This window comes from Hemicordylus capensis, chromosome 2 (genome assembly GCF_027244095.1).
Source record: "Hemicordylus capensis ecotype Gifberg chromosome 2, rHemCap1.1.pri, whole genome shotgun sequence".
NCBI lineage: Eukaryota > Metazoa > Chordata > Lepidosauria > Squamata > Cordylidae > Hemicordylus > Hemicordylus capensis.
The window spans coordinates 332,034,466-332,048,805 of record NC_069658.1 but is presented as its reverse complement, the minus strand read 5'-3'; the positions used below and the strand labels follow the sequence as shown (position 1 = coordinate 332,048,805).

General features: G+C 46.4%; 1 protein-coding gene across 6 annotated transcripts in view; it reads left to right on the top strand.

Annotated features, from left to right (window-relative positions):
- The window catches only part of SIMC1 (SUMO interacting motifs containing 1), a 40,837-nt gene extending 26,551 nt beyond the window's left edge, over positions 1–14,286 (top strand). For all 6 annotated transcript variants that reach the window (XM_053287802.1, XM_053287807.1, XM_053287803.1 and 3 more), the window contains 4 exons: positions 534–662; positions 8,639–8,795; positions 9,047–9,131; positions 13,743–14,286. In XM_053287802.1, the coding sequence (XP_053143777.1) occupies positions 534–662; positions 8,639–8,795; positions 9,047–9,131; positions 13,743–13,978 (607 nt within the window). In that variant the 3' untranslated portion in view covers positions 13,979–14,286. The remainder of the gene's footprint in view (positions 1–533; positions 663–8,638; positions 8,796–9,046; positions 9,132–13,742) is intronic.
- The last annotated feature ends 54 nt before the right edge of the window (positions 14,287–14,340 follow it).

Here is a 14,340-nt window from a genome sequence, read left to right as displayed (position 1 = left end):
TGGCTTGCTAATCAAGTCATTTTCCTGCTGCGCCATAGGTTCAGATTAGCTCAGGCCTATCTTGTGGCAAAAACCCCAGATTTTTTTTCCTATCCCCCAGACAGCCAAATCTGATACCTGGTACCTTGGGCCATAGCCTGTTACTCTGCAGTGGGAGTGGCATGAGCCCCACTGCTTATAAGGCCATCTGGGAAGGTCCACTGGCAGTTGCTGCCAGCTTGTATGGTGGCAACTTAGAATCGGGCCATCTCTGTAGCTGCTCTGAGCTTTGGAATGCACTTCCTGATAGAGTAAGATGTCTAACATCTCTGGTGGCTTTTAGGAAGGCCTTAAAACATACCTGCTTAAATTATTCTTAATGGTTTGATTTTGATGGTTGGTTATTTATTTATAAAATTTGTATGCTGCCCCAAACTTCCATCTCTGGGCAGTTTGTTGTGTTCACTGCCATGAGATTTATATGACTTGGTGATATAGAAATGCAATAAATAAGAGGTAAATGACTCTGTTTCTCGACTCTTGCTCTCTCTAAGGGAGGTGGCACTTCTCCAGAGGATGCTTTTTATAGCAGTAGAAGTGGACAAGTCTCCAAACTGCAGTGCCAGTAAGATGGCAGACATGGTATTTTCTGCTGTGCTGAATATTCCCAAGCGCTGCCAAAGGTAAGAGATGTATAAACACACCTGGAGTTCATTCTGCTGGGAACTGCCCTTTCCTGTGTTGAGCCCACAACTGTCTTCCTTCCTTTAGCAAGAGACTGGCTGCACTTTTACATGTTGAGGTACTTCTGGGCTGTGTCCTAACAAGCTCTTCCGTGGGAGGACCAAATGTACAATATAGAGCTGATAATTCTCCAAGATGGGCCATGCGTGGGGACGTGGTAGAAAGGAGGCGATTGGCTGACAGAGTTTGCAAGCAGAAGCACCTGATTGGGCAGTGGGGATTCCATATGCAGATAGGGAGAAGGAGCCTGTGAGAGCAGAAGCACCATGGTGATTGGGCAGTGGGGATTCCATATGCAGACAGGAAGGAGGAGCCTGTGGCACTGTGGTGATTGGGCAGTGGGGATTCTCTATGCAGATAAGGAGCAGGTGCCTGTGATGGTTAAGGTCAGTTGGAATGCAACTGTTACTGGTCGGAAAATGTTCTTGATTGTAGAGGAGAGGAATCCTATATAATAAAAGGCTAAGTGAGTGGCCGTGGCTTTGGAATGTTGGGGATCTGCGTCCCTGCCTCCCTGGGCTGTTCTGGGCCTGCGCGAAGCGCAGGCCCAGAAGAGCCCAAGGGACACAGGACTGCAGACACCAGTGTCCCACAGCCACGGGCGGCCATTAGCCGGTGTGTGGCGGCGGGGGAAAGTGGCCGAGGCAGCGGCAGAGCCGCCACCTCGGCCATGAGCTGCGGCACGGCGAGAGGAGGCCGAGGCAACCAGAAGCGGCCGCCCTGAAAAAGGCGAGGGCAATGGCGGCGGGGGAAGACCGAGACGGGGGACAGGGAAGCTGGGCGAGGTGGCGGCGAAGCCGCCAACGAGGCCCCCGCCCGCTCACAGCCGTCGCCCCCGCCTGCTCACCCTCCCTCCCAGCTGCCCAAAATCACCTTCCCCGCTCCCCCCCAAAAAAGATTAAGGGCCAAAATGGCCCATGAGAAGGTCGCCGCCCCCGCCTATCGCCCTCCCGCCCACCCAGCTGCCGAAGACCACCTTACCCGCTCCAGCCCGAGGGAAAAGAGAGGAGCTCACGAGCAGAGCTCCTCTCTGTGCTAAGTCACTGCTCAAACTGCCACTATGGACGCAAAGGACGCCTATTGCGTCCATTGCGACAGTATAGGCAGCAGCTTAACACAGAGAATAGCTCTGTTCCCGAGTTCCTCTCTTCTCCTTCGGGCTGGAGCGGGTAAGGTGGGCTCCGGCAGCTGGGTGCGCGGGAGGGCGATAGGCGGGGGCGGCCACCTTCTCATGGGCCATTTTGTCCGTTATTCATCCACACAACCCAAAAAAAGTATAAGCAAAATAAGGAAGAACAAAAACAGAGACAACAACAACAAAAAAAACAAAAAGAGAGAGGGGACAAGGGGGAAAAAAGAGACAGAAAGAGAGAGAGAGAGACAGAAAAGACGGGATAGAAAGCTAGCGCCTGTTATCATAACGGGCTTAAAAATACTAGTATAGATATAAAAGGATAGCAGGCAGGGGTCTGCAAAAAGATGGGTCGTGAGGGAGGAAAGAGCCCCTTCAGGAGAAGGAGGATGCCTGTTGTGTAAATTAAATGAGGAAACAAGATGAACAAGATCTGTTACCTCAGGGAGGGAGGGAGAGAGAGAGAGAAAACATGAAGGGAGGGGGAAGAGCAAGTGGAGGAGAGTGAAAGAGAGAAAAAGGAGGGGAAAGGAAGGGCAAGGGACGGGCCTGAGCCTGTCAGCAGCCTGAAAAGAATGAGCAGCCATGGCAGCACTAGCAGCAGAGGGCCCAGTCAACCACTGCTGCTGTTTGGGGCTACCGAGGCCATTGTCAGAAGGAGGCAGGCAGGCAAGGTATGGGCTTGGGCCTGTCAGCGGCCTGAGGGGGACGAGCGGCCGTCAACCACTGCTGCTGCTTCTGGAGGGAGGAGTAGGAGCAGGGCTCAGGTGAGGTTGAGGAGGTCTCTGCTGATAGGGGTCTGCAGCTTGGCCAATAGGCAGCAGCAATGATGCAGCCACGACCAAGAAGGGTGAGGGGGATGGAGTAAAGGGATGGAGGAGGAGCAGGAGTGCAGCTCAGGTGAGGGTGGGGAGATCTCTGAGGTGAGGGGAGCAATCAAGTACTAACGTGCAGATGCTCTAGAGTAGGCCTGCACAACATGTGGCCCGGGGGCCGGATGCGGCCCGCGAAGCCTTTTTTCCTGGCCCCCGGGGCTATTTCCTCTTCCTCCCCCTGCTGCTTAAAAAACACCCCCCCAAAAAAATTTCCAGCCGCTGCATGGCCGAGGAGATGGCTGCAGGGGTGTGGGTGTTCTTCCTTACCCTCCCCCACGGCAGCAGTGGCGCACAGCAGCAGAAACCAGAGCGACACTCAGGCCTGCCATTTGGCCCAGTGTTGCTTCCCATCTGCGAGGCGCGCCTGCGCAGTTAAGTCTCTTAACTCTCTCTCTCTCTCTCTCTCTCTCTCTCCCACTAAGACTGCTCCATTCTCTCTCTCTCTCACCCACCAAGACTGCTCCATTCTCTCTCTCTCTCACCCACCAAGACTGCTCCATTCTCTCTCTCTCTCACCCACCAAGACTGCTCCATTCTCTCTCTCTCTCTCACCCACCAAGACTGCTCCATTCTCTCTCTCTCTCTCACCCACCAAGACTGCTCCATTCTCTCCCTCTCTCACCCACCAAGACTGCTCCATTCTCTCTCTCTCTCTCCCACCAAGACTGCTCCATTCTCTTTCTCTCTCTCTCTCCCACCAAGACTGCTCCATTCTCTCGCTCTCTCAAGGCAATGTCTCTTAAGTCTCTTAACACACACACACACACACACACACACACACACACACACACTCTCTCTCTCTCTCTCTCTCTCTCTCTCTCTCTCTCTCTCCCCCACCCACTAAGACTGCTCCATTCTCATTCTCTCATTCTCTCTCTCTCTCTCTCTCTCTCTCTCTCTCTCTCTCTCTGGCCAAGCCTCCTGCTGCATCCTTTCCATCTTTCTTTCCCCTTCTCCCTCTTTTCCAAAATTATGAGAAGAGGTTCTCATATTCCCCCCCCCTTAAAAGTGTTCCATGTTTTGTGTGATGATTTGGCAGAGGTGGAAAGGAAGAACAATGCATTTTATTATGTATTTTGTACAGATTGTATAATATTTATATTAGAATGAATTTTAATTCAACTTATTTCATATTAATTTAAATCAGTCTTGGCCTGCCAGAACATCAAAAGTTAAATATTGATTAAATTCATTTTTAATTCATTTCACTTTAATTCAGTTGATTGGTTGATATTAAGTGTTACTCTAATAATCAGCACGCTAGGAATTGACCTCGGCCCCCATGAACCAAGTCACGGTTGGTTTCGGCCCGCCAGGTCATTTGAGTTGTGCAGGCCTGTTCTAGAGCATGCAAGAGTTCCAGCATTGAAGCGGAGAAAAATAATGGTGGCAGTAAGGATGCAGATGTAGAGGGCTGGCAGGCGAAGCCCCTCTGGCCAGAAGAGGTGGGTGGACTGCAGGCAAAGCCCTAGCAGCCGGGAGGAGGAGGTGGGAGGCGGCAGCGGGGTGGCCTGGCTGTGGCCCGCCCAATGGGGAGAGCTGCGGGGGGGGGGCCGAGCCAGCGCGCTGCAGGGGGGGGCCAAGCCAGCGTGCTGCGGGGGGTGCTACAGGCTCAGTGCACAACTGCACAGATGCTCTGTGCGGGGTCAGCTAGTATAGAGCTGAAGCACCAACTGAAAGGCTTTTTTTTTAAAAATGAAGACTATACTTGTCCTGCCTACCCATCCCTAAGCTCATTGGCCATATATTCTCAGTTCCTTATGTTGAAATTAAGCAAAGATTGGGGCAATTTTGTAGCAGGAGCTGCAACTCTTCATGGGCATCTCAACAAACCTACTTGTTGTGGTACCCATGCTGTAAGGTTTTGGAACAGTATGCTGCTGGTATATTCTCTTTGGCATGTGGGTGGGGGGAGGGGAAGAAAGTGGGATTCTGGGTTCTCCAGCTATACTGTGGCTTTAGATATTTAAGCAACAAGCAGTTACAAGAGTGGCATGGTCTGTGCTAGCTTCATTTCATACTGAAGTGAGCCACTGATCCATTTAGCTCAATATTATCTATACTGGGTGGCAGTAGCTCTCCAAACTATGCTTGTGCCCGAAACGTTTCGGAGGCCATTGTAAAGGCCTCCGAAACGTTTCGGAGCTGGGGTGGGATTTGGTGCTTCGGCACCGGCAGGGGTAGCACTTTAAGGGCGGGGGAGGGTGTTCTCACCCCCGGCCGCGAGGCCCAGTCTACCCACCGGGACGAGGCCGGGTAGGCCGGGCCTCCGGGAGATGTGAATCTTGCGCGCGGCGTGCGCAGAAGGCTTGTCAGAGCCTTTTCCATTGAGCAGCAAGAAGGGGCGGCAGGGAGGTATCCTGCCGCCCCAATTTCTACAGTAATTACGAGAGCTGGAGGGGGCAAAGCGGCGGGAGGGGTAAGTAAACCCTCCCCGCCCTTAAAGGAACCCCCTCCACGGTCCGGACCCATCCCTATCAGCCATGGCTGCAAACAGCTGCAGCTAGCAGATTCAGGGAGTGGAGGGAAGATCCCCATAATGCACCACGTACTTGGAGTGGGCCTCGCGGACCCTCAGAGCTGCCAGCAGTAGCTGGTGCTCATCTGGGCGGGCGATCCGCCCACCTAGGAAAGGCGGAATGATCATCTGCAGGGAGGTAAGCTCTTTAGGGCTTCCTCTCCATAAACCTGGTGGCCCTTTCTCACTGCTCATGAGAAAGGGCTCCTAGCCTTTCACCTAATTAAAATTAGGGGATGTTCTTCTAAGTAGTACTACAGAGACTTTAACAAAGCAGTTCCAGCAAGAGCCTGGTTCTTCATTTCAAATGAATGTAGGTGGACACATCTGTCATATAGATAAAACTTAATGCAGAAATTGATTAATGGCCAGACCAGAGCACAACACTTGCCCCAAGTACTTGAGTCTGTTCCACATCAATTCTGCCATAGCGATTTGTTACCTACCAAATATGAGAGCCTAAACTATGGGCTGCAAACCAAGAGCATGACTTCAGGGTCCTGAAATGTAATCTTAATATCAAAATTCTTTTAGTGAATCTTTATAATATAACATGATGCTTATAGGTCTCACAGGGACTAACCTACAGAGTGGCATTTTTACAACCATGAAATAAGGAGTTCTAATCAGCAATAAGGGGAATACCTCAAAGGGGCCATTCACACGGTGGGTAGGAAGGCTGTGCGAAGTTTCTCTCTTCCCCACCCCTCCACCAACGATCCATTAAATGTTGCTGGGAGCACGGACCATTCTCCCAGAAGATCCTGGGTAGCGTGGAGCTCCGGAGGCTGAGATGGAGTCTGGGTATCCCACCATGCACCATGGAGTTTGGGTATCCCACCATGCACCAAGTGCAGTGCATTGGAGGATTCCCCTAGGAGATGGGCACACTAGGCACCCATTTCTGTGTCTCCTCGGGCTGAACTCTTTGGGCTGAACATGATCCTGATCATGAACATGATTAATGGCACATTGGCACCGTTAACCCAAACTAAAAGCTGGGCTAAAAAGCCACTATAGGTGACATTGCCCTCCCAGGATCAGACCCGATCCCAACAGTTTCCGCTGATGAAAAGGTGTGGATGTCACCCATTGTTACTGTGGGACTCTCTTGAGTCTCCCTGAGTAGATCATGGAACCTAGGTCCTGTCTTACTTCTAAGCCATCTCTTAATAGCCTCAAGTTTTAAACTTCTCAATCTTGAAAAGAAACACACACATCCAGTGCTTACTCTGTTCATGCTGACTTCACACCCCACTCCAGAATTGGCATTAAGAGATCAAGTGCTGATTACACCAAGTTGTGGAAGAGCCATACCCTTTTGCTGCTCTTCTGGCAGCTGAGCACAACATAGTAGCCAAGGGCTGCAATTCAGACCAAAGGCATCAACTGTATTTTAACAAAGATAACAGGAGAAGGAACTAGCAGTTGTAGCTAGCATGGCAGCTACAAAGAGGTGCCTGCAACTTCAGTTCTTCCCCCAACCTCAGCTTTCACAAAACAAGGCTGTAGTGATCAGCCTCCCCTCCCTCTAAAGCGTTAACAGGGAATGAACCCTTGTCTAGACTGACAGGCTGGTGAACTCCAGGGCAACTAATCAGTACACCAGGTGGGTGGGACCTGGAGAGCAGTTGCTGGGAATTCTGGGAACAAGAAGAGTGTTCTGTGCTGGAGAAGTGTGTGCGGAAAGGCTTAATGAGGGGCAGGGAGTTTGCTCCCTCATGGCAGGAGCCAGCATGAAGGTTTCTTTCATGAAAGAACTCTGCAGTTCCTCGAGAGACAGGATTACAGGAAGCTTGATTCTCATCAGGTATTGGGTGAGTTTTCAAGGAAAAGGGAATTCAGCATAGGTAACAGTTTAAGTCAGATTTTGCATTAGAAACTTACATTTCTTTGTGTGTGTGCTTTGCATATTCCTGATACTGTTCTATTATTGTTTACCTGCAACGTAATTAAAATAAGCTACACTAGCCTACACTCAATCTACCTAGGGTATTGCAAAAAAAAACCTCTGTAAACCTTCAAGTGCTTAAATGCAACCGGAAACTGAAGCTTAAGACAACCTATTTTTGTAACCTACTAAGTATTTTTAGTGTATTTAAAACCTAAAAGCCTCAGATGGAAGCAGTCTGTAATAATTGAATAAAACTATTTTTTGTTTCTTTTTACAAACCTCTGAGTTGGTTTTTAACTCAGGAAAAATGGGGGAGAAGAAAAGGGGATTTCTCTGGTGCAAAAGCATCCTCAAGCACTCAGCAGCTATCAGTTTTCTCATCACGTGTAGGCCTACACATGGAAGGTTTCTGTATTATCCAATAGCAAAATAAAGAGAGTTTTCCCTGAGATTCCACCCCAAGCCCAGGGAGATTCAAGCTCCGTCGATGAGAGGTGGTGGCGTTAGCATTTTAATTCTACCAGATATGGGTTAGTTTTATGAGAAGCTCAGCCTGCCAGCTCGCCAGGGATGATTCAGCAGTTTCCCCCCTCCCGTGAGCTGCTCTGAGACAGTCTTTAATTCACTACAAAGGCTCTGGGCTGTATTGTTGCAGAACAGTTAAGAAGTGTGGAGTCTCAAAAACCACAGCCTTGTCCTGTTCACCGTTCCATATACTTTGATCCTTCCAGACTCAGCACGATTGTTCCTGTTTAAATTGCTTCCAGGAATTCTACTGGAAGGTGCTTTAAGAGCTAGGAATACTTGAATGCTGTACTAAATGTATGGCTTCGCCCTTTCTTTACCTTGTTCACTAACTTTATATTTGATCACTCAGAAGTCCCACTGAATTCAGCAGATTTCCATCCAAGTAAGCTCCTTTAGAAGTGCAGCCTTCATCTGTCAGGCTGCAACAACTTCACAATTAATATTTGAAGTTTAACTAGCAAAATGTTCTTGTTTGTTGTTCTCTGCATATTTACTTAGAAGTACCACTAAATGAAGAGGACATTGCTTAAAAGTAAACTTCTAGGATGGCATATTTTGTAGCTTGCCAATTTCTGTGTACAGACCTAAGTAAATGCTCTACTAGCTTTTCCAGACTTAGTATTAATCTACTCTGGACAAATATACTTTTATAACTGAGTTTTTCTGTATTTTTTTCTGCCAGTTATCTAGTCCTGTGTCATATTAATCTATGTATGCTTCAACTAGTGAACTGTAAAGGGGCTGTTTCCCAGAGTGAAGTGAAGCAGATAGGTTCAGACACAACCTGTCCTGATCTTGAGCAAATATTATCTAGTTTTTATGCAGTAAACATCTGCATCCCAATAGCATGCTGAGATGAGTAGGCCACCTGCCTGTGTGTGTCATGCCCATGCTGCAGGTAATGGGAACAGCTGTTCTCTTTCCTGGATTCAGAGACCACTTATTTTCCTTTCTCTTCCTTCTCCTAGGGAAGCCTTCCTAAACAGTATGGAATGTCATATCCTACGATGCAAAGTGTTGGAGCTCATTTTCCACCATAGCTGCACAGAACCCACCAACCTACCCTTATCTATGGCGAAGATACTGTATTTTCTTAACAACTTTTCTCTGCTGTTGAAATACCAGGTACTTCAGAGCTCCTTTCCTTCAACCCTCTGACAAAAGAGATGAAAAGCTCTTGTTCTCAAGGCCTGAATAGAAGAAGGGGTAAGCACAAGAGCATACATGCATTGTTCAGGAAAAACAGTACCAGCTCCACCTACTGCAGATCCTTTAAAGGACATGGAACCATCAATGTCATTCAAAGTTGGTTGTTAAGTGTTGTGAGTACAGAGCGGGATATAAATCCAGAAGTAAAATAAACTCTCTGTTCACAGGACAGTGAAGAAACATGGCAGGGATGGGATGAAATGCTTCACCACTTGAATTTACTGTTGCTGAGTTATCGCACGATGGTCCTTGGTAAGGAGCTTGCCTTTGGCTCATTAGCTCATCTTCACAGTACATAGTCTGGTCAAGACATATGATGCTGCAACAGTGTCATCTAGAAAGCTTACTTTGGATCACTGCTACATGTGGTTGGTTATTAAGTATCACCATGGTCTCCATGTAGGAACTAGGCAGTACTTGCATCAATATGCTAGTCCACATATGTTATATGTAACATACAACTTTCTGGTAGGGCTGAGTGTAACAGGCAGCACTCTAGGGTATGTCTCCAGAGTCCACCTAGTCCTACGCAGATTGCCATGACAGTCCCTGTGGCTGAGCTGTGTGAAGCAGGAAGTCTGCAGGTCAAATCTCGGCACCAACACACATTTACTAAGGACCATTATAATCCAAGAGCCCGTGTCAAAATACTTACATCATAAGGTACAAAAGGGTTGTCATCTAGACTTGTTAAACCAGTTGTGGCATTTCCAAAACTGCCAGTCTTTTGAGCAACTGCAGCGGTGTTTAGGGTGGGCAGCACCCGCCCCCGCCCCCCCATCACCACCACCCTTTTGGAGCCATTAGGTAAGTCATAAGGATGAAACAAGCAGTATATGTTGAGAAAGAGTGTACATAATTTCAAGCTGTCCAATCTGACCAACTTTGCAGGAGCAGGTGACAGGGTCCATTAATAATCATAAGGCACACAGCTGAAACCGATACCAGTTGGTAGAGATGACCTTCCTCCATCTTAAAATGTGCAATCTGACTGCTTTACATGGGGCCAGTCTCAAATCATACCATTAATGTGCTCAGGGCCATAATTTCCATTTAACTGAAAATAAGAAATTCACATTTCTGAATTTATGAACTCTTTTGGCAATAATAAAGTCAAATGCCGCTTATATCTGCATATAAAAACCCCATATCTGGGCTTTTAAGTTTAACTTTTAAATTTGGTTTTAACTAGGTTATTCTTTTATTATTTATCTGTTCTAATTTTGTGAGTGTCTCTGAGCAGTATTGCCCTGGAGAGATGGGGTATGTGTGTTTAATAAAGGATTTTTTTGGCTACAGGAATGAAGTTTTGCATCTATTTTTCCTCAGTTATGAAAACAATTAACATAACTCTCAAATCCTCACCACAAGCTGCTTCTTCTACCCTCATACTTCCCCCCCAAAACACTTAGGGGACTTCTAGTTTTCCTCCTCACACTTCCATTATCACTGTGAATGTTTCTGATTCATTATCTTCATGTGATAGCACTGAAGTCTCATGCTCTGCAAACATGAAGATTTAAAGATATGGGGGTGGTTGATCCCCAAAGCACTTCAGTGCGCACTTCTGATTTTCAGTATTCCATCCATGGTCCTGTAGCTTGGAGAACAGACTTCTTTGGTGTAGCTTGGTTCCACAAATAAAGTTTGCTCACAGTATTTTCTGTTGAATATTGGACATGCATGGTGCTTCCCTTTAATCTCATTCATGGAAGAATCACATTTTGATTCGAATAAATCCATGAACTTCTGCAACCTTCCTTCCTTAATTTTTAAGCCCATGTATCTGGCAAATAACTTGATGCTCCATATTGTTGCCTCATTTGTCAACTCAGCATAACCTAAAGAAGGAAATTCAACTTGTGCGTTCTAATTTCTTTCTACAATCTTGAAAGACCAAGTTTCCCCTTTTGAAAAGGCTGCTTTGTGGTCACAACCAGTGATGCAATGAAAGCCAGATAGGATTGGCATGTTGATGATCCCAATGAGGCACCTAGCTTTCCAATATCTATGTAGCTCATAGATTTGCCTACAGGCCTACTTCCATCAATTTGCTTCATTTGTGTAAAATGCTTCCCAGAAGAATGGCCAATACATTTTTATCACTGGGGTGTATGACAACACAATTTGTGGAGGAAAATCAATCTTTCTTTTCATGCATGCATTCCGAGAAGCTCTCTTCATTGCACTGAATTCTCCATACGCAGTTTAGAAAATGTAGCACTTTTTTAGGATTGCATGTTGTACTTTGGAACCAAGAATGTTGAAGTAATCAGATGTCCAAGCCTTCACTAGAAATAGAACCAGAGGCTCTTTGGCATGCACATTTTAAGATATAGGAAGGTCATCTCAATCAAATGGTATCAGTTTCATCCATGTACCTTAGGACATAATAACCCATTATGCCTTTTTGAAGGGGGTCACTCAACACAGATTGGACAGTTTAGAATTATGTACACTCTTCCAACAGTTAACTGCTTGTTTCATCCATGCACCTTGACATAATTAATGGCCCCAAAAGGCATTGGGAGGGAGAGGGCAACCATGCCCTAAATGCCCCAGCAGCCACTTATAAAAGCTGGCAGCAGAACTGGTTTAACAAGTCTAGATAGCCAAACCTTTTGTACCTTATGATGTAAGTATTTTGAGACAGGCTTTTGGACTATTAGGCTTGCCCATCCACCTCCATTGCAATATAGGAATAATACTGCCCGACCTTACATTAGCACTGTATATGAAAGAACATTCAAGTGCTTTAATAAATGCCAATCAGGGGATTCAAATTAGATGTCATTAGGACTACACCTATAGCTAGGAGGTTTCCAGCATGCAGGTTTACCAGTTAAGAATATGTTCTATTGCTAGACATACAGTCTCTGCTCTATAGGGAATGTACTTAACATCTAGTAGTTACTAGATACTAAGAATGCTCCCTACAGTGCAGAGACAGTATGACTAATATTGTCCAAATAGTATGATTGGGACCTAGGGTTCAGCACTGACAGGCTGGTTGCTAAAAGCTGGTCCTTGCGGTGTCAGTGCCTGCCACTACTCATGCCCTCCCTACTCAAAGAGCAGCAGTGTGGTGGGAAAGTGAAGCAAGAGCTAACCAGGAATGGGTGAAACAAGCAATGTTAAGAGTGCCCCAGGACTTTGTACCATGTTAGAATATTTCAGGGTGCCCTCATTTTAGAGTGCAAGCAGCACCAGTCAGGCCAAGAACACCATCTAATAGTCCTGCACTGATGGCCCAGCTAGCTGCTCTGCCTGGGTCATTGCTCCTACAAGGGGCAGGTGAATCCTTGACAGTTAAGTGATTCACAGTAGGCTGCCACCATCCTCTTTATTTTGATGTGGGAAAACCCACTCTCTATATAAGATTTCTGGAGGAGGTGGGTGGGTAAGGTGGTGAAACACTCCCTAGAAGGGCTGGACATTCCTAGGCCTCCAAAGGTATATGACTAAGGCAGACCCAAAATGAAAAGTAGCACACTTCACCAAGGGTTTATTATCAGATTAAAAGAAAACAAGAGTATGCAATAAGTAGGGAAGAGAGCTGGTCTTGTGGTAGAAAGCATGACTTGTCCCCTTAAGCTAAGCAAGATCCACCCTGGTTGCATATGAAAGGGAGACTAGAAGTGTGAGCACTGTAAGATATTCCCCTTAGGGGAGGGAGCCGCTCTGGGAAGAGCATCTAGGCTCCAAGTTCCTTCCCTGGCTTCTCCAAGATAGGGCTGAGAGACACCTGCAACCTTGGAGAAGCTGCTGCCAGTCTGTGTAGACAATACTGAGCGAGATGGACCTATGGTCTGACTCGGTATATGGCAGCTTCCTATGTTCCTGTGTACAGCAGGCTGATTTTACAATGCAAAGCTTGTGACGGACAAAGAACTGAAAGGGAATGATAGCCTCCCTCTCATGTAGCAAAGGGGGTGGGGCTACTGCCAAAAAGCTAGCAGAACTTGGAATGTCCTCGATTGGGCTAACATGTGTGCACAAAACCCAATTTGAGTGAGGTATAGTGCCCACTAAGAACAACAATTACCTTTTCATAGAGCAGATTGTCAGAGAGAGTTTTCATTAACCAGGCAACTCAGATTCAAGCAATACAATAAAGGAAAATGACTTCACTCACATGTCTAATTGAACTGGTCCCTATCTTATTGCTCACAGGCAGGGATCTTCCTGCTGCCTCCAGGCTGTGGCCTTCCCATTTCCCCAGCAGTTTCTCTGCCAGCTGCTTCCCTCAGGGCATTCCTGGGATAGAACAAATTCAAGGAAAAGCTCTCCTTTCTCCAGCTGGTGGCTGTGGGTGTAGTTCCTACCCAACCCTCTGGATTGGTCCTTCTGTTCTAATTTTCCCAGGCTTTTTCCATTTTTAGGGAAGGGCCACCCTCTCAGCCGTTGCTCTAAGTAAGGTCTACCCTCAAATCCTTGCCATCACAACAGCCTGAAATGAGTCTTGAAGTCCTCTGCATTAGAACACACTCCCACTCAATTTGCTGTTTGTCAAGGACAGAGTAGTTGAGTGGCTCAGGAGGATACATTTGCAAGCATATTTGGGAGCAGAGCTCAAGTTGGCTTGCTTGCCTTCTAGCATTCTTCAAAGTGGCTTGGAACCAAAATAGTTGCCAGCTGGGCCAGATCACTAGGTTTTGCCTAAACAGTTCTTTAAAAAGAAACTTTACCGATAAGGAGAACAATTTCAATCTATTTGAAAGGTAATAGGATAGAAATAATTTGATAGGATTTTTCATATAGATTTACTATATTACATACTGCTCTTGAGCCTGACTCTACCATTAAGTACACCCCTCAACTGAAACCACCTTCCTTGACACTTTCATACTTCTTCCTTTATAGGGCACTTAAGAAGCTCAGTGTGTGAACGGATTAATTTAATCAACAAGGCTGCCAAACCCAAACTGCAGCCACATGATTACATTTCCTCCTCGGATGCAGAGTACAACATAAAAAGCTTCCAAGAGAAGCTCTCGGAAACTCTAGGACAGCCACTTCCCTTACCTATCAAGGAAAAGACTGAGCTATTCAAAGTATTGCTTCTTACCTTCATAGATAACAAACCGGAGAACCATTAGGCATTTAAAAGATGTGACTTCTTTCCAGTGGAAACAGCTGAGCAGTGAGATTTCAGATGGAGTTTTAACATGCAATAAGTCTTTTTTGTATTAACCCATGGTTGATAACTTGTTCAAGAAGTTGTATTAATGAATTTTAGACTTCTGTTGTCATATCAGTTTGTTGCTCCCACCTGTGCTTTATATAATTTTTGTAATAAATTATTTTACTAGTTAAAGGGGAGAGGGTTGCATAAGTTTGCACGAAAAATTATGTGGCAGTAATTCTGCCACTGCAATAAAGAACTACTGCAATCATGGCCCCCACACATCTCTATTTGCAAGGTTGGTTTTTTTTTATTTTTTGTGGAATTGTTAGGCAC